This window comes from Haemaphysalis longicornis, unplaced genomic scaffold (assembly GCF_048455015.1).
Source record: "Haemaphysalis longicornis isolate Haplotype H1 unplaced genomic scaffold, Haemaphysalis longicornis Haplotype H1 scaffold_10, whole genome shotgun sequence".
NCBI classification, from domain to species: domain Eukaryota; kingdom Metazoa; phylum Arthropoda; class Arachnida; order Ixodida; family Ixodidae; genus Haemaphysalis; species Haemaphysalis longicornis.
In genome coordinates this window covers 132,810,243-132,835,053 of record NW_027526204.1, presented here as the reverse complement: position 1 = coordinate 132,835,053, position 24,811 = coordinate 132,810,243, and the positions used below count along the sequence as shown (strand labels likewise).

The following is a 24,811-nucleotide window of genomic DNA, read 5'->3' as shown; positions in this document are numbered from 1 at the left end:
TGGTACTTTTGCTGCCCCCAAATTTTTTCCATCGGCTGGACTACATCCCTGGAACTTTGGCTGCCCCGACATTCCCGCCATCGGCTGTACTATAGCCTTAATACCTTCGCTACCCCAAAATTTCCGCCGTAGGCTTCACTATAGCCTAACTACTCTCGGTACACCAAAATATTTGCCATCGACTGCACTATAGCTTTGGCTTTTTGGCTGCTCCAAACATTCCACAATTGGCTGGACTTTAGTTAGCACTGCGCTGCCGGAAACGTTTCGCCTTCGGGTGGACTATTCGGCTTGGCATTTTGTTTGGCTGCCCCAACAGTTTCACCGTCGGCTGGACTACCGTTGAAGCGACGAGCCCAGCTTTGATGTTGTAAGCCGGCTACAGTGATCCCGAACGGCGGAGATCGCTGGGAAACGACTCAGCCAGATGAATGGGTACTTGCGATTAGGAGCTTGCGCTCGACGGCCCCACGCAGTAGAGCACCCATCGCAACAAGTCAAACCTCATTGCTGTGATCGCATCGCCTACGATGACCACAGATCCGAAGGCCCGGCGCGCGAACGAAACGTAGCACGTCCTCACAGCTCGGCGACGATAATCAAATTCCAGGGTAAAAGCATCCATAGTAATAAGAGAGTCCTTCACTGCTTTTGATAGTAGCTTTCGAACAGTGCTAACTTGGTTGAATTTGTCTCAAGGCAGCCGATTGGCGCTGAATAAAAAAAAATAGTTGTTTTGGGGAAAAAGGAATGGCGCTTCGGAATGCCAAATCCCTCTCCAACCCTCGAGGCGGACTGGAATTCAGCAATTCCATCCGCTTTCCGATTGTCGACGAGTGCGCTTAACTTTATTTGGCACCAATGTTTCTTGTTACAGTTTGGAGACGCGCGCTAACGTGGCTATCGCCGGGTGATGCTGACCCGTCAAATCACCGAGAGTATGCTTCGTGTGGTTGGGCTCGTCTACCAGGTTTCGTCGAAGGGCTATCGTGCAGCTACAACAACGTGTATCGTAGGGCCACGGTCATTGCAACGGAACTTTATGGAACGAAAATCACATTGTCTTCCCAAACTGTTTTTTACGAGAACTTGCATTTTTAAACTGTGACAAATGTTGGCACAAGATATAAACATATATTAAAGCCACATTCATCGTACTCGATGTAGAGTAGTAAATGATTCCGGTTCTGCAAGCGAAACGAAGAACAATTGACTGAAGGAGGAAGATTGGGTAAAACGATTAATTCGTTCGTGCAATTTTTTTTTATGTCCGGAATTTAACGTAGGACAGCAATACTTTGCAAACTGAAGCCGTTTCTCTCATCAAAGCAGCAATTTAGAGATCATGCGCAAATTGCCCGGTAAGAAATAGTGTGCGAGAAAACCACACAATTCTCTTTCAGTGCTATGCTCTTGCAGGGTGCTATTTTGTTGGATGCTGTTTTGTCGCTGTCCTCTTTTGTTACTATTGCCACGGTACCAAATATTTCACCTAGGGATCTTTAATGCACGCAAAAATCTCGTACACATGAACTTTCTCGATTATTGACACCAATAGATGTATGCCCTTCCAGATTGGGTTCAGGTAATGCAAAATGGTGATGATAAAAACAAACCGCCTGCTAAGCTCAGGTTCGAAACTCTAAAAACTTAGTTTTTGCGGGGAAATATACAGAAAATTAGAAGAATGCTTATATTGCCTTCACCAGAATCTGTTCCAAAAATTAGTGGACTGTCAGATGTAGTACGTTTATGTTAGCTTCAACCTAAGCATTCATTCCCACACGCTTTTTGGTTCTTGGGGGGTAAGGGGCGTGATCAGGTGAGAAACAGGGTCATTTATTTTCCCAACAAGTTCGAACACACGTTTCCTGGGGCTTAGTGGAAACAAAGCCTATTGTACGACATACTATGTGCAAAAACTTTACGTACGTGGGATCATCTACAGGCTACGATTCCCAAAACAAAAACCATCGAATGTTCACATATCCAATGCCACAGCACCAACAACGTTCAATACACGGATGGAAAACTGGCGCTATACAGGATTGTATATACAAGAAGCGTACATATGTAATGCGTTCACAGCACGAGCACTTTCGCGGTACGCACAAAAGATGATCAGCATGTGTTGGGCCCCGATTAACCAGCCTCCACAACATGAATAAAAGTCATCTACCATGACACAAAATTCACCTATCTGTTATTGACGCTTGTAAGGTCATAGGTTCTTGTTGGCCTTCAAGGCCAAAATATCTGCAACTATTGGTACATGTTCAAAACAGAAGATATTTGAGTTTCGCCTCGTTTACATAACGGTCAAACAATACTGCTGTAGTGGATAATTGAAAAACTGGCAAGGAAGCTCTAGCATACGTAGTTGAACCGTTTACCTGCAGCTTATTACGGCTTATTGAGTTTCCGTAAGCCCTAGTTTGATATGAACATGTTACACATAATCGAACCGCCGTAGGGGAGATTGAAACGGCCGAATACGAGGAAAGACAGCATGCCAAAATGGCTCAATTACCACATAAGACAATTAGTTACTGGGGAAAACTGTCACAGACTTCAATCAATGCCTAGGAATGTCAGGAAAGTCATGTGCAAGGCGGCCCATTAACAGCATTTGATATGCTGCTATTCCGGGGATAAGGTCCCACCTTCTGATGTCTCATCAACAGCAGTTCATAGATAGTTATGGTGATAAAGTTATTCTGATCAACATACAGCAAGGGGGACGACATCAACAGAAGAAAACTTTTGTGCTGAACTGTTCTCTGAAATCAAACTTCCGTATCAATGGCACACGTGTATGTCAGATTGCTACATGAAAATGGTTGGAGACACGAGTTTGATTGTGAAGGCAAGAGCACCCATTGGCTGAATGATTCCAGAGATGCAATGGCTATGTACGATAAATGGACCACTGCATGAAATACGGCACATGAATGATTTCGGTAAATGCAAGTCACACATACATATCTTACGACTATTACGGTGGAATATTCACCAAAGTTTAGTGGAGTCACCATGTTTCAAGGTGGCTGCCTTCATAAATTGATGTAGGGAACTACAAAAGTCAAATGCACTTCCTCAAACAGATATGCACTTGAAGTAACTGTACAAGGAAACAGCGCATTTGCCTATAAAGCTTTCAGCCAGTTTGTAATGTGACTGACAAAGTAATTTTTCAATAAAAGAGACGACAATGCCACACAATTTAACATACATTAAATACTATGTTTCACAAGGCAATTCTAACAAAGTGTTCATAAATGAATAAGTGTAATTGAAAATGTCCATAAAACTTTTTCATTTGGCTCCATGACAACCTGATGTACATCAATGCCCTTACTAACAATTGTGCCAGCCTGCAAAAGAATAGTCACCAAAGGGCTTCATGTATTATATTACATATTTTGGCTGTCGTGACAATAAATAAACCTTTTCTCAGGACTTAGCCGATGTATGTAGGACTTTTCATACCTGGTTGCTTAATGGAAGTCCCAGTTGACACTCCTTGGAAGGCTACACTACATAAAAACAACGGCCTATAAAGCCTGAAACGTTACTACTTCAACATTCTTAGTGCTAGTATTTTTTCACAGTGTACTTAACGAATCTATTGTCCAAGAGATGCAAGAGGTTCACAAAGCAGTTTGTAACCACAAGCAACCCGATGTCTGTACAAAGCTTTCAAACAACGAAACAATGTCTTAACCATACACAGTATACTCTAATAAACGCTACATTCACTTTGGACCAGAGATATAAGCTATGTGAGGGTAACAAAGAGATAGCAATCATTCACACTATTTCACACATCACATTACCCTGCAACCTGCAGGATTCTCTTCGAAATTACATGGCTGCTTCGACACCCTCAGTTCAAAGAAGTGTTTTATGCATGCCACTGCCAACATGCCTTGAAGCTCGCATGAATGCATTTAAGACTGCTTTGTACACATAACCCATTTGCTAAATAAACCAAAGGACGGTCTAGCTTCCCCGACTCTACATACAAGTTGAACGCACTGATCACTTCAAAAGTAATAAATGCCCAGTACAGAGTATCCGCTGTATCACTAAAACAACAAACACCTGTAGAGACAGTATTGAATGTGCGATACTCACGATTGTTCACAAATGCATCTGGAGAACAAAAAATAAGTGGCAGGTATTGTTCAAACACTTTGGTATTGCATTCATTAAATGCGATGATTACAGAAATGCTATGATTAAATCAAAATGTAAGAAAGGTATAACGGCACTACCAGTTATAACTGTTTTAAGCCTAAAGAAATAAGAGAAGAAAACAGTCACCAGCTTTGGAGATATTGCTTTGCCTAGCCTGCTAAGAAAGCCAGTAACTGAAGATTGGCCATAACAATCAATGCAGAAGCGCAGAGAGTCATTTGCAGTCATTTAATAACATACTGTGAGTTTTGGTACGAAGCTATTGTAAAAACATCCTCTGCAAGAAAAGGAACAAAACACCCCGTTTTGTGTATAATTACCATGGTGCAATCTTCCCAACTTTGTCTGACCCAGTCCACTAGACACTCGACAATTCATGCTTTACAAGCAGCTGCAAGCGTCAGATAGAATATACCACAACACTTGTCGCCAATGTGTCTAACATATTGCTTGGAAACCAACAGAAATGTAGACTGAGTTTCGCTCAGCCATGTGTCTTCAAACTATCATGATCATGCTATTCCTTGCGGAGTAACAGCAATGATTATGCCCAATGATGGGCTGTGAGATGCACCAGAAAGCATTATTTACATTATGATGCACGCAGTTCCTACTGTTGATGCCCAAAGCTCGCATTCGTCAAATTCACACATTTCATTGCCGCCTACTCTCGTGCTTAATATGATGGCGAGTCCAAAAAAGGAGCCAACAAGGTTCGGTTCCTCGGTAACAGCCGGCCACCGCAACACGTTGCGACGTTCGACTGTTGGTCGCGCCTCCAAAATTGTTCCTGCGCCACTTCACAATTCAGGCTTGTCCAACTTTCACGGAGTAAAAAGAAGCACCCCATAAGTAGCTGTGGTGCTGGCTGTGTCTTTGGTCGCACCATGAAGGGGTTCCAGGGAGATTCAGCCTTCATCCATTCTCAAGTCGAATAGATAGAGGCAGTTGTCTAGAACCTGGATGGGAGTGGGCCGTATGGACGGTACAGTCTTCGAGCCATCGCCTGTGATGGCTTCAGGCGAGATGGCAGGTGGCAGTGGTGCGTCCGTAGTGGAGGTTCCGCCCATTCTGTGCAAAGGAAGGGCATCGTAATTAAATTGAATGCATAACATTTAGCGAGGCAAGGTGTAGACAATGTTGATTACTTGTGAAACCGGTCTCTGGTGATGTTGAAGCCAGACAATTGATGACACCATAAATAGACAAAGGACACATGCGAAAACAAAACTTCCTTGTGGTGCTTAAGCTTGCATACAGGCCTTTAAGACAAAAACTTCCTTCCTGTTATACAGTGTTTGCGTCTGTTTTGTTGCTTTCATTTCCACGACTTTTGGCACACATTTGACCGGCAGGATTACTGCTGACACTTGATGCCACAGCTTCTTCTGTTGTACTCATGTGCTATCACGTTCACACCTGACAAGCGACATTAAATCAGCACTGCACAAACCAGGCCCGCTCTCGCACAACCGCTCGCAACATGATAAGTTACTGTGGTCGTGATGCACTGGGAGACCGGGGCGCAATCCCCAAATTAACTTAAATTTATTTTATGTTTACTTTGTACAGTTGAGGCCATTCTCCATACTGAGCAGCTACAATACCAGGTTTTTTGCACAATGGAACAATTAAGGCTTGCTCATTAACTGCTGAAACAACTACGCTGGTTACAAGATAATGTGAGCTCCTAGATATTGGGCCACTATACAAGGTAGTCAAGGTATTTTATATACAAGATGAAGTGTTTGTGGGCTCTTGAACCACTTGTATCACCAGTCGAGCCAGTTTACCAGCGTAGTTCAGACAATTATTGCTGCGAGATCCACTATTTGGACACCAACTGCACCAAATACGCTTGTAGCTTTGAGTATGTTTCCTTTGTATGAGTAGTCGCACACCCAAAAATAATAGAAAATCCTGTTAATGACTTATTATGATGCCCTGAGTACGCACTTCTTTGTATTAGCCGATAGCAGCATCTTAAATCAGTTAAAGACGACTTTCGAGTGCAAAGGGACAAGCAACTAGGATGACATTTTCAAATTGCCCCTCAGTTACAGTGGTATCGCAATGACGTTTCTTTTGCAACCTCTTTCTTTTAGTGTATATCATGTTTGCACATGCAAATAAATAAGGAATTAGTGGAACTCTGACAATGGCAAAATTAATTTAAAGTGAAGATGCATTTGAGCGCCCGGTTTAGCCAAGAAAAAGTTACAAGGTGTGAGACAAAAACACTGAACGTATTTCTAGCAGGTACGCACTGGGGAGTTCTACGAAAAAATCGACGACGGCATGCGGAACTAGTGTTGAAAGATTTTTCACACCATGGGTTTCAACTGAAAACTCAATTCTCACAACGTTCCGAGACTAATTTTATTCTGCTACTAAGAAAACATACGGATACATAGGCGTAAATACTAGTTACATTGCGATGAGAGCAGCCATGATTATATTTTCAATCTAGGGAGATGTTCCAAGCACCTTCCATGGTCTGTCCATTTCGTGCCCCACGTGATATACTGAAATCAATTATTCCTGTCTCCTTCTCCAGACAAGCACATGAAACAAATAAAACATTACTTTAAAGGAGGTCACTCCTCTTTCTCTAAATTAATTGATAACAAGGAAAAATCATTAGACGAAGCACGTGGAAACGCCGTGTATGAAATGGAGCAAACTAGTCAATCTGCCAAACTGCAAGATGACTCATCACAATGTTATACTGCTGCCCAAGCTAATATAAATATTTATATAAAACGCAAATCGCGCTCAGCCGCAGTTTCACACACCAAAGCATGCAACTAATGAAAGGGAAGACCTCAGTGAGGGTTCGTAAAATGACCCATCCATTTTCTACATGCGGCCGATTAAGCAAACATTTAAACTCCACCAAGGCTGCCAGTGCAGCCAAATAGCAACCAATTATGCCTATCATGAAGCTTAAAATGTTTGCTTATTGCTGTCGCACACACCTGTAAAATCTGTATCCGCCGCGTATCCGTTGTTCTGCATGTCCTCCGCGTCCTGCCGTGCAAAGCCTTGTTCTCTACACAAACAGAAGACACACATTAGTCAATGTCCACATGAAACAATATAATGATCGACATGACTGTGAAAATTGTGGGCAGAGATGGGATAGTCCCCATCGTTTGAAGTGAAATGAAAACACTGTGAACACACAGTAGACAAAACAGGCACTACAAGCGCCTGTCCTGTCAATTTTCTGTTCACCGTCCGTGGTTTAACGTTGTGCTTCAAACAATGGGAACTACTCATCAACTAGTCCAGCAGAAAGTTGTGCTCAGAGATTAGATAGGGCGATTTTTCAAGAGAAACAACGTTCGACAAATCTCGCCTCCTTAAACCACTTGCCTCCGCTTGGTGTTATTTCTGAGGGTGTGGAAGGCCAAGCGGTGGAGTTGGGTTTTGCCCTGGCAAAACATCAGGCCCATGATTGCACTAATGACATTAATGACAAGATAAGGAACAGGATTGCATTCATGTTCTCATCTCATTGTACAAACAGGATTGTGAAGACTCCTGTGTCGTAATTGAAAAGGGTTGCTTTGCATTGAGTACTACCACGGGGAATACAGTCATCTTTACATCTTTATATTATGTTTAGAAACCACTTAGCAACCCCACTAGGTAATCAATTGGTTATCAATTTTCTGACTCCATTAATATATTGAAAATTCACCCTTAATTTAGTTATAATGCTTAGACCGTCTTTATACATGGCACTGGATGCATTTATCAAAATTAAACTCATATGAAGTTCACTCTTGGAGCCTGAGCACTTTTCAGATGTTTAAATCATGTAGCCAACACGTTCATAACTTTGTTGTTTATAACATTTCAATACGATTTTGGCATTGGGTTTGACTCTAAGTTATCGCAGTAAGAATATCCCGAACTTCTAATATAAAGATAATTACTATATGCGGTAACAGGCCATTGGGTCCTTAAACATGAAATTCATTGTCCAGCACACTTTTAACAGGTTGAACTACCCCATTTACGTCATGCTAACTACATCCAAATGTGTGGGAGATATTGTGCCATACACAACAACTGTAAAAGTGCTCATTTTGCTCGTTTTAGAGATGAAGGCAACAAGAAAAAAAAACAAGAAATTTTATTATCTTGATGCATACTGCAGAAAACATTACGGCGTGTAGGTGTATCTACTCACTCAATGGTGGTGAAAGCTTGCTCATAGACGTTCCCGTCAAAGTTGCCGTCCGGATACTCGTCTCCATAAAGCTGGACAGGCAACATAAAAAAAAAAGAAAAGAACAAATGTTACGCACAGCCCTGTGACACTGTGCGTTTTCTCCTTCAAAGCAACGACTACAGAAACGTAGCTTCCTTCAGCCATCGTGTAAGGGTAACCTCGGTTTTGTGTCCATTTTTTCTCAATGGTTCTAAATAAGATTCTGTCGAAAACTTCAAATGAGGCTAAAATATCTCGGGTGCCTTAACACACAGCGGTTCTTCACTGTTTGCTTTTGGTTTATTGTTGTCTTTCTGTGGAACACTACAACGGCGCTATTGTTTAGCGGGTCACCCCAGTGGAAGACGTCTTTTGCAGCCGTCCAGTCTGTTCCTTACATCCTTGCCATGCTCTCCTCCCTCACTTTCTTCTTGCACTCTCCTCACTATCACCGCCATTCATTCTGTTTGCTCCGAGTCTGCTCTCTTTCATTCGCCCCGCTGCCTTCGTTCGCTCGGTTACGTCAACGGCTACAGCGACAGCGCTGAATACATTGACTAACTCTCAAGAGCTGCGCTCTAATCATACGGACTCGCTTCATTAAACGGCAGGGAAATCATGCCATATATCATTACGCAATCAGGAGAATATATATTCCGAATCTTCTAGACAACTACCGGAAGGGTGCATTGACGATGACGGCGCACAAGAAATATCACAGCTGAGGTGACCTTAGAAGCTTCGCTGTTAAAGAGACGGTGCTTGATAGCACCATGGCAGTCGGCGATATGCCTAGCTTACCAGTCGCAGTCACTGAATTGTCACAATAAGGATAAGTGGAGATAGGACGAGGACAGAGCAGCACGAGAAACGTAGGGAGTCTCCAAAACCATATTTTAGACGTAAGCGTATACATAAAAATTTTCATATTTCGCGAATAGGGTTTGGTATTCGCTTCGATTAGCAGCCCAATTTTAACAGTTCAAAGTATTTATAGTATTCAAATAATCGAAATGTACGCATAATGGGCAATAGGAGTGCGCTCTGTCGCATGACCCGAAAATCACGCGGTTCACAAGCTTCACCGCACTGCTTGCGCTTTAAGATTGGCTTTTTCGCACGACAGCAAAGCTATGCAAAAAAGCTTGACACATGTGTAAAGCTTGCGCAAAACGAGTGTTTTGCTAAATCGGGCGTGTATTAGCTGAGGCTAGTGATTTGTGCTTGGCTTGCAGTACGGTGCATATCAGCCCCTAGTGTGCGTAGGAAAGGCAAGCGATTCGATGGACCAGTCACCTTTATTTCTCGTATTTACAGTGCGTCGAAAATCGCGCACTCCTTGAGGCAATGTATCACAAATTTTAGTCCCGCTGCTCCGCCACCTAGTACACGAATACCCAATGTGTTAGGTCCTGACTGACTGCCTCAGGTATTTTCGTAGCTACGTCTTAGACGCTCTTGCGCACTAAGTCAAAGATACCCGCATTCAAAAAATATTAGATTCGATTTGCAGTCAGTTTTTTGTTATTTTTTTGATTCGCAGAAACAAGCATATACAATCGGCCACCCCTACTGAACATATAGCAAGAAGTTGCACTCAAATCTATTAGGAATTATGTAGAGAGAAGACGTCGCTTCAATCCTAAGACCAAGAACGAGTGGCCCAATTTATTTTATTTCAGACGAAGGCGAAAAGTGAAAACGCCCGTGTGCCGAGAGTTTGGCGCACGTTAAACATCCTCAGGCGGTCAAAATTAATCAGGCGCACTCTCTTACGGCGCGCCTTGCAGCCCAGGCGTAGTTTCGGCGGGTTCAACCCTCCAAATTTTATTTGCACGTAAATCACCACCTGATGCAAATCCCCATCTTGCCCCTTCCCCCTTCCTTCCCGCTTTCATTTTCCGACGCAGGCGAACATGTCATCGTTGTGCTAATACATATCTCGATTGATTGATTTTTTTGTTTAAGTTTTCCCTACAACTCCGAGGACACTGACGCAGTCCGCCGTGTGAACACGAACTGCTTCAAAAGTTCCCACAAGACAGCGCTACTCACGAATTCTTCGGCACCGGCGCAGTCCGCAGATATGAGCTCGACGGCCGCTCCGTGGGTCAGCGCTCCGACGGCCGCTGCCCGTCCCAGCGTGAGCGCCGCAGCGCGCAGGGCTCCCTTGCGGGATAGCCGCACGGGGAAGATGCGGGAGCCGTGCAGGAGGTAGGCCGCCTTGGCCGCCGCGGCCGACACCGCGGCTGCCGTGGCCGAGGGTGGCCCCATGCCCCGGCTTAGACCCGCTGCTCCCGCGCTCTGCAGAGGCAGGTGGGACAGCGCGTCGGCTGTGCCGGCCAGCATCATGCCGGGCAGTCCGGGTCGTATCGAAGCAGACGGGTGCGTGGGAGGTGTGGAGGAGGGCGAGCGGCTGGAGGATGAGGCATCCTGATGTAGAGTTGGAACCTGCGTAAGAGGGAGAGGAGACGATGTGAAAGCGAACGGAACCATTCGGAATTTTTTCGAACACATGGTTGGAGGAAGCAAAGCATCATTACTCGTGATCCTGCAAGACGTGCAGTTCGGAAAGACGTTCCGACAACGACTTTAGACAGCGAGAACCGACAACATCCCATAAAAATGTTTCAGCGTTATGCACATTGTGCGGCGTGGGATGGTGGCGATTGAGAATTTCCCGCGGAAAGCGGCCGTACCGTCCCTTTGCTCTTCTCATCAGCGAGGGATGAAAGGAGTGCCATTTTTGGTTAAGATGCACATCGCCCATGTGGCCGAAAGTCGTGCGAGTTTTAATTTCTTTAATGACTTAGCTTCAAGCAAACGAGTAGTTTCGTTAAATTAAACGAAGTTTAAAATCACAACAGGAATGCCGCAAAAGCCTAACAAGAAAGAATTCCTGTCTTACGACAAAAAACTGTTGTGACAACAGAAGGCCTGTTGTTACGACAAAGCCATCTGTTGTTACAACTCACATTTCTGTCGTAACGACAAAGTCAACTTTCTCAACGACAAGTATTCCTGGTTGTCACAACAGAAATGCCATTTACACTACTCTTCACAATGGGCAAAAACATTCAAACCACGTGCGACTACTGATGGAATATCAGCATCCCGACAAGAGAGGAATTCGGCATGACGAAAGATCAAAATCAGGAAAGGAATACGACACACGACAGAACATCAGAATCACGACCCGACAACCACACAAATTTTTCTTAACAATGCATGGGTTCGAGCTGGTTGGTAATCCATGGTACGAATTTCAAGCGCAAAAATGCAGACAGCGCTAAAGTTAGCGCTTGTCTTTGTCCCGTTAGTCCAGTTTTGAAATTCGTAGAAATTTTTCTTGCCGCCATTTTCGACCGAGTTCAGATTGCGGTATTCGCACTTTATTTCAACGTTTCTCCCGCAGCTTCCGCGCCCGCCCGGCCCACCCGGAAGAAATTGACACCGCCTTGGGTATCGAAACTTACGCTGCCGCCAGCGTTTCCCAGTGCGACCAGTTCGTTGCCGCTGCACGGTGGAGAGGAGGCCTCCGGCGGCGGCAACGGGGTCTGAGGTCCGGATTCCAGAGCCGCTGTCCCTGTGCCCTTCTTGCGGTCGTTCTTAAGAAGCGCCAGCTCCCGCAGCTGCGTCTGGCGGATCTCGTCGTAGTAGTCCTGTGTATCGAAGGAATAAAAAAGAATTAAAGCCGTTCCACTCATCTGAAAGCTGTCGGAAGTGCAGAGCAGTGACTCACCATAATGAGTTGTAGCGCCATTTCGCGCCCACTGCTACGACTCAACGCATTTCAAATTTCCCGCCTTCGCAGTGCTCGTGCGCCCCCTGCCTGAAACCGCGCCAGCGGGAGTTCTGTTCTTTTTGTTCTTGTTTTTCCTCCCGCACGTGCCGGCGTTGCACCGCCACATTTTTTTTTCGCTTACTGTCGTAAATGCTACCCAACGAGCGTTCCTTGCTAAATGAACGCGGGCGCTGCCGGTTAATTACGTATATTTTGCCTCAAATGTACCTACAGTTTTCTTCACGCTAAATAACGGGGAGATTTATGGCAAGCACCAGTGGTTCACGAGTGCCGAACCCTTATGAGTGTATAAACCGCTTGTCTTTCGAAACCCGTGGGTTACGCCGCGACGACGGAACGCCGTGTGGCTCTACCTGGGTCCAGCGGGCGAGCTACGACGACAAGCCGAGCCCCTAAGGTGCTCTGCGCTTTAAATTATTTCGTGATGCTATTGAATAATCATCGAATATCTAGACGCCAATGTGGACGTCAGTGCAGTAAACTCCCATGCATACTCTTTTAATGATTTATGAGCTCACGTGGGAAAGGCGAGAGACGCGACTAGAAGTTTAATTTTAATTTTATTCAACTACTTTATTCCTAGCGCGACCAACCAAGTGGTCGCGCTGGTTTTGATGCAATTCAGCACAATAAAATGTTTATCCAACCAACTAGTCACAGCATTAGTCATCCAGGTACGACAGCAGCCATGTGATAAGGTGGGGAGCTCGTCTCGCTTTAGTGAGGTATGCTTCTCTCCCGCCAAGAGCGAGATGTCCAGTGGACTCCCGTTAAAAGGAACTCGGTTAAGACGAGCACTATGGTTAGGACGAACAACATTTTTGCTCTCTTGTAACGTCCACAATGCAAAACACTTCCGCTTAAGACGAATTTCTGATAATAAGAACAAATTTTTACGGTCTCTTCGAGCTCGTCTTAAGGGGAGTCTATTGTAGTGTTTTTGCCGGAACCACCGTGAGGAATTTGGCGTCAATTCCAGCTTTTCAGGTGTGTTTCGTTACTCTATGAGCCGTCGGTTATTTTGCAGTGAAGCTGCATATAGTTGGGATCGCAGTCTCTCGCCGGCGGTAACAATTTACTCAGCGGCGCGGTTAGCCCATAGAAAATTCATAAAAAAATTAAGAAATTTCCCAGGGCCTCCAAAATCTGATCTAAAACGGCTCATGTTGACCCTAAAAAAAATTGTCTTCGATCCACGCTGTGTAGGTGGTTGGAAAGCAAAGCTGTAAACGACACCCGCAACAATTGCCCTTGCGACGTCACTTGAATTCAGACACGTGGTTCTAAAGGAGTGAAAGCAAAGATTTTGCGAGCCGCTACCTGGAATTCACGGGGTTTTCCCAGCTATGCATTTGTGTTCAGAGGTGAAGACCTTTTTAAGGGTATCGGTGTAAGTTCGGTTTTTGTAAGCTGTCTTTCCCACGTCGTTCGCTGCACAGTGAAGGGTGGCCGTCTACGGAGGTAGTGTGGTTGTAGTCCCACTTTTTGCTCCTCTCCGCCGGCTGCACCTTTTCGTCGAGCCGTGTATACTCCTCGCCACGTGCGACGTGTCCCTCTCATCCGTCTGTGCGCAATGCCGCGCGCTCTTCGGCGGCCACCTGTGCGGCACACTAGACCCTGCGCTGTGATTAGCCTAGCCGCGCGATATATAACGAAAAAACGTCATTATCTCTACCCACCAATAGTATGCGTCCTTTGTCTGTGAGGTAGTACAGATTTGGCCACTGTCCTTGTAATTCAATATAGCAAATCCCCACTATAGCTGAACCCCAACATAGCGAATTCCACCAGATCGCCAGCGTCACAAGACTTCCCTCTCCACAGGGTGGAACGACTCTGATTTCTAGTACCACCTTCCGTTACGCCCCCCATTAGAAGCCGCATTTTCGCGTGATGTAACGTAAATGTATTGGAATTGTAAACATATTTCTAATGTTCTTAAATAGTTGGTCCGCCTTATGCCGCTTGTAGTGGTAAGGTGAAAAAAAAAATGCGCCTGCAAATGTTCAGGTAGCCTGTTCAGGGCACTTTACCACAGTAAGACTGTCCTAGAGGGAATGCCCACAGCCTGGAAAGAAAACGTAGAATTAAAAAAAAATAAAGAATGGTGGGTCATTTCTAAAGATTTTTGGCCCCTTCGACAACAACAGAATTAGTATAGCTCCTTTTAAATGCCGAAAATCAAAATAGCTTGATAGTTGCCTCGTCTGTGACTGGCCGTTTTGATTCAGGCCGTTTTGACTTCGACGAAAAGTTGTACTTAAGTCACTCGTGTGAGCGAAATCGCCGCAAGTTGTTGAAACTAACCACACATGCTGATATTGATTGATCGATTGAGTGATTGATTGATTGGTTAATGGTGTGATTGATTGATTGATTGATTGATTGATTGATTGATTGATTGATTGATTGATTGATTGATTGATTGATTGATTGATTGATTGATTGATTGATTGATTGATTAAAAGATGTTTTGGGAGGAAACCAAGAAAGAACAGTTAAAGCAAAAACGTGGCTAAATTTACCTTATAACCGAGGATCCAGCACCGCAATTTTGAGGCAATGCCTTGTGCTGCTCTTGCGCGAGCCGACGTTTTTCAACCCTTCTGAAAAACATTGTTAACCGACCCAGTTTCCCCCATTACATTTTCGCGTGTCAATACTACAGGAATGAAAAAAGGGAGTTTCCAAAAAAATATGCAGACAACTCGACACCTCACAAAAGGGCGGCCAGCACAGCCATATATAAGTTTTTCGTACTTGGGTATTACCATATGCACTGTCATTTATTTTCCATTTTGTAGGCTTTTTTTTTAAAGCTTTTCAGCAATGCAAAGCAACGCCATCGATCGGTTATTCGCTGCGCACGAAATGCACGAGGCGCCTCTAGGACTCTCGCTCCTCCACTAGCAGTCTTTGTGTGCGCTCCAGACAGAAAAAAGGCATATGCGCAGTGCGAACCGTCGGAATAAAAGGGCGTTGTCTCGAATAAAATAACAAAAAAGTGATGGGACGACAGAAAGCACAAAAAAAAAAAAAAAAAAGCGAGAAGCAGCGGCCTCAATTCAACACTTTAGATCGCCGCTAGGCGCCTCTTAGAAACCGTTTGAGGATCGAATTATACCAGGATAAAAAGAAAAAGAAAGAGAACAAAGGAACGGCGCAGGGCGGATAACAGCTTTGGAGTCTCGAAACGCTGTTGAAGTTCTAGCACGCAGCGTTGGCGCTCTGCCGATCCATCAATGAAAGAAGCGGCACCTCTCCAAAAAAAAAGTCTTTTTTTTTTTTTTACGTGGAACAAGCTGGCAACCTATAATTGCCACTAGCGTTCAGGGACTCGATCGTTGAAGGCATGCTTTGACTATATAGTGAGACAGCTGCTGGTTCGTCGCTCGACAAGAGACGAAGGCAAAGGTAGTCGCAGTGTGAACTTTAGCGATACGCCTTCGCCGCCGAGTCTCCATTCTTGCGACACTGCAGAGTTTTACAGATTTTTCGGGCCCGCAAGCAACGGGCGGTGATTGTTAAACGACGGCTATGGGCGGAACTTGTGCGCTAAAGAAGCGGTGGATACTCCACTCCGAAAATAAGTAAATTCTCCATCTACCGAACAATTTTGAACTGCCGTCGCAGTTGCTCATAATCTTCATGCGTTCCATCTTTATGAAATTTGCCATTTAAGAAAACACTACGCGGGTCCTGGTGACTTCCGTAAATCTAGCTTCAACTGTACTGTATTTCTCTATTCGTCGTATACTTCTCTTCCAGAAACACGGCATTTGTACGTTAAATACAGACACTTAGTTTGCGGCCAACGTAACGCAGACAGTGTTTAGGTGCTTTTAAGGTGCCTTTCGGGAACGGAAAGCGAACGACAGGTGCAACCAGACCTCGTAGACTGGTGTTGCCTCTACTCTGTGTCACTGATCTTGTAAAAAAAAAAAAAGCCATGAAATCTCACCCTCCTGTGAAAGAAAGCCCGAACGAGTGAGCGGTTTACAAAAAAAGAGACAAAAACAAAAAGCCGAAAAATAATGCCGTAGGACCGTTGTCGTTCCGCGTCACACGGTGACAGACGTGACAGAAGAAGTGCCCAAAGAAATGCATTCGAAAAGGGTCAGGCCTTACGAGAAAACAAAGAAAAGTCCTTCTCATTCCATCGCGAGATGCTTTTTTGCGTCGCACTGACGTGTGCTTATCGAATGTCATCACGGCGGCAAATACAAAACCCAATAGACTTTCACGTGTGTCTGACTTATTCCTCAACGTTCAAGAAAAATAAAACGACGTGCATCGAAAAAGGCTCATCAATTTACCAAAACGTTTCACTGACACAAAATGCGGCAATCATTTTTCCTCTCTTCGCCAGGAACGTCAGGGACCCAGAGTGAAGCGGTAACAGACACAAAATACGATTGAATACCACACCTTGTTTGTTTTTTTTTTTTCAGAACCATACAATAAGATACCAAACATGGGCGCAAAGCGATCGGTGAAGAGGAAACAAATTGAGGAGTCTGTAGAAAAAAAAAAGCAACAACAAACGAAAATTAGCAGATCACGAGTGCGAAGCTGCCTAGGGGCGCCTAGCAGACGACCGTTCTGGAACTAACCGCAGCAGCAGTCACCGACAGAAATACGACCGCTTAGCCTAGAAACGGCGCCTTACGTCGAAATGCAATCCGTCAAACACGATATCATGCGGAATGCAGCCGGCGAGCCATTCGATGCCAGGGAGCCGTACGGCGGAAAGATTCAACGAACTAAAAATAAATCTGCAATGGAGATTGAACGGCACTGCCGCCGCTGGCTAGTCTGACAGCCAGAAATGTGCCGAGTAGGGGCGATGGGAGCACGCGTCAGCTCGCTAACTGCGTTTCTGTTGCGTTTTCGTGACAGACGTCAATAACAGAAACGGCGCGCTCCCATAAACAAGCCCCTCGCGCACCGCCGCTTAAAGACGTCGAGGACGAACGAGCTGTCGGTTCAGATTTTTTTTTTTGTCATTGCACCCTGTGCCTCGTGCGCTCTCTGGGTAACGCGCTGTGAATGACGTACGCTTGTAAAAATAGTTCACTGGCCCGCGTATGGTGCCGAGACGATTTTTTAACTGTTTCAGATGCATACGTTTGATAAGGAAAAACTTCAAGTCTGTTGCAATAGTAGCGTCACAGCGTAACGAACGGTCTTCCCATATCAGTACCCAGTATAAAATCACCACAGGAATGCCGTAAAAACCTAACAAGAATCCCTGTCATACGACAAAAATCTTTGTTGTGACAACACAAGTCCTGTTGTTACGACAAAGCCATCTGTTGTTACGGCAGATTTCCGTCGTAACGACAAAGTCATTTTTCTCAACAACAAACATTTCTGTAGTCACAACAGAACTGCCATTTACGCTACTCTCCACAATAGGCAATAACATTCAAACCATGCGCAACTACTGATGGAACATCGTCATCACGGGAACACAGGAACTCGGCACGACAGAACATCAAAATCACGACAGGAATACAACATACGACCGAACTTCAGAAGCATGACGCGACAAAAATGAGACAAAATGGCAGTACGGCACGCGAAAATAGGACAAACTAGAGAAATTTTTCTTGTCGTCTTTTTCGACTGGGTACTTTTAGGATTACTTAAATTCTTTAAATCTTTACTCTTCTGCTGGTAACCTCGGAGACCCAAAATCTCTCGTTTCATGCATTGAACAGCTGTGAGGATTGCGCGAAACGACGACACGAAGAGGATCCTCATGGCTGTTCAAGTTTCAGACCAACTAGCCCGTCAACAAATCTTGCTGAATTTCATGCATTGCTTTGGGCAGAAAAAAACGACCGCTACCAGAGACCAAAGCCCGACAGGGGCTACAAAAATGACGCGAACAACACAAACCTCCTAGTACTAAACCTGTCGTTTTCGTAACCCCGTCTTGCATAGCGTTTTGATCTACTGTTTGTACTTCATTGTACCTGTTCGTGCATTTTCTTGATTGAGGACTGCAGATAGTCAGTGAGAATAAATTCCACGGTTCGTTCGTGCACGAGGTTAGCAGCTTACCCATACATTGCAGCCTAATATATCTGCCACGGTGTCTCAGACTTTAAGAATCGCTACTACAACTTAATCTAATATTTCTCCCGAGAAAAGCTCGAATTACCCCTTTCCGAAAAGCTGGTAAACAGTGTTTCCTGAAATGCTTGCCGGCTTGCGACCTTTTTTATTTTCTTTTTCAACTGCAGTGCCTGCGAAACCAAGACAATATTTATTGTAATTAGCCGGTACAAACTATAAGACAGAAGGGAGCGCCCAGAACTAAGCAAGCTGGAGAACAATAGGAGCAGCGGAGTAAAGCGCTTGAAGTCACGCTGAGACCGTAGCCGGCAAAGTACAAAAAGCTGGCAGGACTTACGTAATCTGAACAGTATCACTACAAGGCGACAAGGAAGGCTAGTGTGGTATATTATCTCTCTCTCTCTCTCTCTCTCTCTCTCTCTCTCTCTCTCTCTCTCTCTCTCTCTCTCTCTCTCTCTCCGTCCATCCGTCTGGTTGCTTTTGTGCGTGTGCGTGTAATTGATGACGTAATATATTTGGCTGGCTGGATATGTATAGTTTTGCCCTCGCGAAATCCAAGACAGAACTGCACTAAGGGCAATCAAGCGGGTTTGCGCGGCGGTGCAAAGATTTCATTTCGCATTTTTGGACATTTAACACATGTCATTCTCCACCTCGTTTTTCAATAATCAAAGCGTCTGTTTGTAGCAGTGATAACAAGCCAATTTCTGCTATACACTTTTCGATGAAATTACGTTCTTAAGTTACCTAAAAAATGCCCCCCCCCCCCCCCCTTCCTCCCGAAGGATGTGCCTGCGCGAAAGGATGCTTTGCTGCCACAAAGTGCCGGCGCAAGAGACCGACAACAACCATATTAATAAGAAGAGTCGTTTACACCCTGCCCTACAACTCTTTATCTCTCAAGAGATCCCACGAAAAGCGGACTGATAGGACTGCAGAGCGGCCGTGGCGAGTGCTCGCGCAATATAGAGCCCCGGGAAACATCTCCGAGGCTGTAGAATCTTCCCAACCCTGGCAAAAAAGTGAGGGTGAAGTACCAAACTTGATTTCCGGTCAACGGCAGGAAGGAACGCGGAAGTTGGAAGCGAACGTTCTCAGGAAGTTGTGATCGCTTCCGGCTTGAGTAGCATACCGCGATGTCCCACGACAAGCGTGCCGGAAAAGGTAGGGATTCGGAAAATTTCTGCCCCGAGAATTTCTAATAATTTTTTACTTGTCGGGAGGAAGGCTACTGGAAGAAATCATGCAGTAGGTGACAAACAAAAGAAACGCTACTAATACACACGACTGGAACAGTGATCCTTGGAAGATCACGTTATTGCAGCCAAACTTATATCTCTCTTCAAACGTTCGGCGACGGCAAGATCACAACAGCAACGAAACATGGAAAGGTCGTTCACAAAAGTAAACCCCTAAAAAATTGGTTCTATTTGTAAATACTTTTAATCCGTTTCTTGCGGCGGGAAGAAAATGCAGGCGAAGGCGGTAGGCATTAACCCCGTTTTCTTTTAAATTGATAAACAAATTTCTGCACCAACATCCAGTACGACATCAAACTTTACGATTGTATGAAATTCTCACAGTTTTATTCCGTTTATACGCGTTTTAACTCTTATTTGCGGGAAGAATATATTGACAGTGTGCCTTTGTAATGCCCTCCTTTCGCATGCGTGTTTTGGCAATGCCCGATTAGATTTGATTTAGCCGTATTACGCCCGCAATGCGCTATGCGTGTTTCGACGTGGCGGTTTCTTGAAATAATGTTGTAACATTCACGTTAAACTAAATTTATTTTATTTAGTTCTACATGCTGCAGCCCCATGGGGCTATCTCAGGAGTGGGGTATACAAAGCATACATCACTGGTTACGAAGCACCGATACAGCGCACACTGTAACCGTTCAACAAAACATACGCTAGTAAAAATGACGAACACTCCAAATATACATTATAATGAACGCAAGTAGTGTCGGCATGAATATATTGGTGCTTATTAAGGAGACGAAACAGCGAATAGAATTGTAGACAAATAAGCAGAGTGGGTGGATACAGCAAGTAGGCTCCATTCCTCTATGACACGTGGAGAAAGCCTGTATTTGAAAGTGTTGGGCGGGCTAAATAGGGAATCAGATTTAACTCTTACTGGCTTCTAGTCTTCTAGTGGTACGGGGTTCGGCAAAAGTTGTAAGGGAATCCTGAGATTGACGCAGTCATGAGAGGTTGTGGCCATTACTGCACCAGGTTGGCCAAACCTGCTGTGGTGAGGAAGGCCTCAGCATATTTTAAATTGAAGCGTATTTTTAAAGCGTATAAGCTGAAGGCAGCAGCATATGCACTTCAAAAATCGAGGTGAGTACGGCTGCTCAATGTATCTCAATGGGCAGAGCACCACTGGCATAAACGCGAGTTATTAAAGGTTACACCTGTTTCCTTATTTCATTTTCGGAAAGTTCAAAACGAGAGAAAAATATCAGTCACTGTAAGCCACATCCCTGTTTCTAATCTGACATTCCCGGCTACGGCCCCATGCCAACAAAGTTAATCCCCCCGTTGTTAACCAGTTTTAGGGCTAAAAATATCCCAGTGAAGGAAACACCGGTGATCTGTTCTGTGGTACTAGTTAGCTAATAAAGCTTTGTGTTGGCGTTTCTGCACTTTGTTCGTATCCAGAGCACTGCCATCAGCTCATACCGTTAGGCACGCGTTATCTCGAAGAAAGAAGAAAAAAAAACATTGATGAGCGCGCTATTCAAAAACGACTACGCGTCATTAATTAGCGGGGTGGTAGACATCGTTATGCCTGAGTAACGGCTTTTTAACGGTGGATAAGCCGAGCGACAAAGCGTTCACGTAACGTTCCTACGGCCAATTAGCGGCCAGCATCGAAAGTAGCGCTAAAAGCTCACAAAGCCGGAAAGTGGCGCTCCAAGCTGAGACGAACAGAGGCCGACCGGCCAGCCCGAAGTGTAGAGAGCGGAGCATAGCTTCGTTCAAATATTTGCGCATTAGTAACTCCAACAGCGCTGCGTAATCCGCCCGCGGGCCGTTTCTTCCTTTAAGACAATCGGCTTACGGTTCGAACGTTTGGAGCGGGCAAGCCGTACGCGGAGAATGTGTGGGAGGTAGAAACGGGCCGCCGAAAACCTCCTTTTCCAATAATCGTTGCACGATAAGCTTCGTTTTTTCGTAGGGTGTGCCGGATCTGGGCAAAGATGAAAGAATGTTCAGAAAAGCATAGAGTTTCATGCTAATATATACTAGAGGGAAATCTGTCGCCGCAGTCGCGGGCCACTATGGGCGGCGCCATTGCCGCTACCGACGTTCCTCGCCTACTTGGATTAGCTAGCGCCATACGGCTTATTTTTTGTCTCGAAGTCAAAATCAACAAAAGAGGGTAACAATTTTTTCTTCGTTAGAATGGTGGTTTGGGCTAGTTGGTGCATACTGAATTCAAAACAGCGCAAAAAGACGGGACAAAGAAACGACGACAGAAGGCCCTGTGTCGTCGTTTCCTTGTCCCGTCTTTTTGCGCTGTTTTGAATTCAATTTTTTTTTCTTGTTCATTGCACGTGAAGCTTCTAAACAATTACAGACAAATTAATCTTTTTTGGAGGTTCAATTTTATAATAACAAAACAAATTTCATGAACCTTCTACAGTAATAGTGTTGCTTTTTTTGCACCAAGAGCCAAGTTTTCAGCATTTTTATGAGCCATGCCAAGAACAAGTGGAACGTACCTGTCAGGTACATGACGGAACGCTCGCTGAAGCGCGGCTCCCCTACGCAGTGGCGCCATATTTCCCTCTGATGTATAGTAGTATAAAACTCTACGCAGAAAATGGTCCTGACGTCACTGTCTGTGAAATAGCGCCTCTGGCACATCACGACTTCCGCATAGCCCACTGCCCTTTCGCCTTAAAGGGACCCTGCAACACTTTCGGTAAGCGATTTCACTTTTTCCTTCGCGTCTGAAACCACTGCGAAACTTATAGTTATCGACAGAACGGAGCGGCACTGCGGGATTTGCTCCTCGAACCAGATACGCCTTGCATTTCTGTTTTGTTTGTGTGGATTTTTTTGAAGTTGCTATCGAAAAGCGTTAATTGCTGCAACTGAAGAAAAAAGGCCAACAGACGCTGCATGGCCTTAGTGGCGTAATTCGAGCCGTCGAAGAACGTCAAGACCGGGAAAGAGAGAAAAATCTTCTGAGCGAGTTTCAAGGTTATCTGGTGGGCCCGGCATAGAGTAGTAATTTTTGGCTGACGTACTTTGCGACCCCCTAATCTACGTACTGGGTGTGTTGGGTGACTACATTCTGCAAGCATTTAAGATTTCAAAATAAAGTCGTAAAATTGGCCGCGTATCTGCTCCTTTCGTTGCAAATGTCGTCAAAAGACGATAGTCTTTATCGACTTTTGCCAAGTAAATGCCTCCCTTCGCTTTATCGCTCACCTCTCATGTTGTTCCTCTTTCGTCGCGCTCCTCCCAAGGTAAAGAAACCAAAGGTTTGCTTAAATCATTTTAAATTTCCCGCGTTCCACTGCTCCAAACCGGGTGTCTCGATGCGAACGCTGCCGTACGGCGAAGACGCGCGTTAATCGAGGCACCCTACTTCAACGTTTATAGAACCGCGTTTCCCTACTCCACGTGCGTTGCAAGCAGAACGTGGAAACTATCTAGTGGAACCTTGCGTAACTGTTGCCGGTTGATTTCTTAAAATGGCGCCAGAAGCTATAGTGGCGCTGGCGACAGCAGGCGACGGCGGAGTGAATTCTTTTTCTGCAGTTGATGAAGTATTTAAATTCGCAAAAGTCAAGCATGTTTGAATTTTTATAAAGGAACACTGCAAATATCACTTCTGTATTGATTTGTTGTCTCATATTTGCGTAATGTCTTGTTCTTCTTCAACAATGTTGACAAGTATGAACATTACACCGGACCAAGGCGGGTAGATTTAGCTGTGACTATATAAGACTATTGCGCAGGCATTGTTTTGCTTTGGCCGGGTGGCTGAATCGAGTCACAGACAGACAGACGGACAGACATACAGACACACAGACATACAGACAGACCAAAATTTCTGGGTTTAAGTAGCCCAAGAAAGACTATCGTCTTTAAAAGTGTTGCAGGGTCCCATTAAAAGGACAAGATTGGGTAGGGTGGCTACAGCGCTACAACGAAAGTAGGTGCCTTATCGGATTGGTGGGTACCCATTTGTGAATGACTAATCGTGACAAGGCAACCTCGACTGATTGAATCCATCTGGCGAGCATTAGGGGCAGGTGGTAGGGCACAAGCGAAAACGCGATGGGGCTGGCGAAATAGCACTGCGCTGCGCTTTCTCGCAGCCGCAGTCACGGCAAATGCTGCAGCTCGACTGTTTTCATTGCGTTCATTTTCGTCTCGCTAGCTAACGTTCCTTTTTTCACCCATCACCGAGTACGAAACGAAAATGGAATGTTCTGGACACGTTCTCGAAAAAAAAAAAAAAGCCAAATTTTCAAACTTATGTGACATTGGCCGTATTGCATGCGCCTTTTCTAACTGGCAGCTTTCACCGCCACGCAGCTGCGCACGACGGGGAAGCAGTCACCCGAAAGAGTGGAGCTCACTAGCCGAAATTAATGCGCACTAAATTAAATCAGACGACAGCGGTATTAGACGGAGCGAGTTCACTTGAACACGCATGAACGGGGGCGCAGAAAAGATGTTGTCTTCAAAAAAAGAGAGCTAGGAAAGCTGCGTTTTTTCTCTTGAACGCCCGTTTCCATAGGACCCTTACCCATCAATTTTAATAAGCGAAACTGGCCGGATCCGAGCACAAGGTCAAATTAGAGCTTCCAAAAAGTCTTTTCACTACACAGCTCCCTGACAGTCCTGCCCGTTTTGCCACCAGATGTCGTTGAAAAACTTCCTTGGCGTTCTTGACTGCTGGCCTTTATTTCTCTATTCATTCAACGACCCCCTCATGTCCCACTATGATTCGTATATATATATATATATATATATATATATATATATATATATATATATATATATATATATATATATATATATATATATATATTGTGATGATTGCCATCCCCGGGCCACGAGAGTGCGCCAGGAAACGACGGGGGCCGTCGAAAAGAAGACGACGACTAGCGGGTCCACGCGGAGGGAAGAGCACGAGAGGGGAGTGTGCCGGCGGTAACCAGGGGCGAGACAGCGCCAGTACTTCTCGGGAGGCGGTTCGAGGCAGGCCAGGAGCGTTCGTGCACCGGGCTCGGAGAACCGTCTCGGGGGCTGTTCCGGGACTACTCTGCCGCGACGAGAGCTGCCTGTTCCCGCTGGCGAGGTTCCGAAGCGTGATCCGGGCCGAGGTTCGGGCCGAGGCCTAGAGAGGCCAGGCACGAGCGCAAGCATCGGCGTTCCGACCGACGACCACTGCGATTCAACAGGCGACGGTCCCCCGACGTTCCACACATGCCATCGACATAATCCCGCCCAGCGTCGAGCAGA

At 45.2% G+C, this 24,811-nt stretch overlaps 1 protein-coding gene across 1 annotated transcript in view; it reads right to left on the bottom strand.

Moving 5' to 3' along the window:
• Positions 1–1,818: 1,818 nt before the first annotated feature.
• The window catches only part of LOC144159350 (protein quaking-B-like), a 240,876-nt gene continuing 217,883 nt past the window's right edge, over positions 1,819–24,811 (bottom strand). The window contains exons 5-9 of the mRNA XM_077690768.1: positions 11,899–12,084; positions 10,478–10,873; positions 8,402–8,472; positions 7,179–7,252; positions 1,819–5,271 (exon numbers count right to left, since the gene is read on the bottom strand). Of these exons, the coding sequence (XP_077546894.1) occupies positions 5,153–5,271; positions 7,179–7,252; positions 8,402–8,472; positions 10,478–10,873; positions 11,899–12,084 (846 nt within the window). The 3' untranslated portion in view covers positions 1,819–5,152. The remainder of the gene's footprint in view (positions 5,272–7,178; positions 7,253–8,401; positions 8,473–10,477; positions 10,874–11,898; positions 12,085–24,811) is intronic.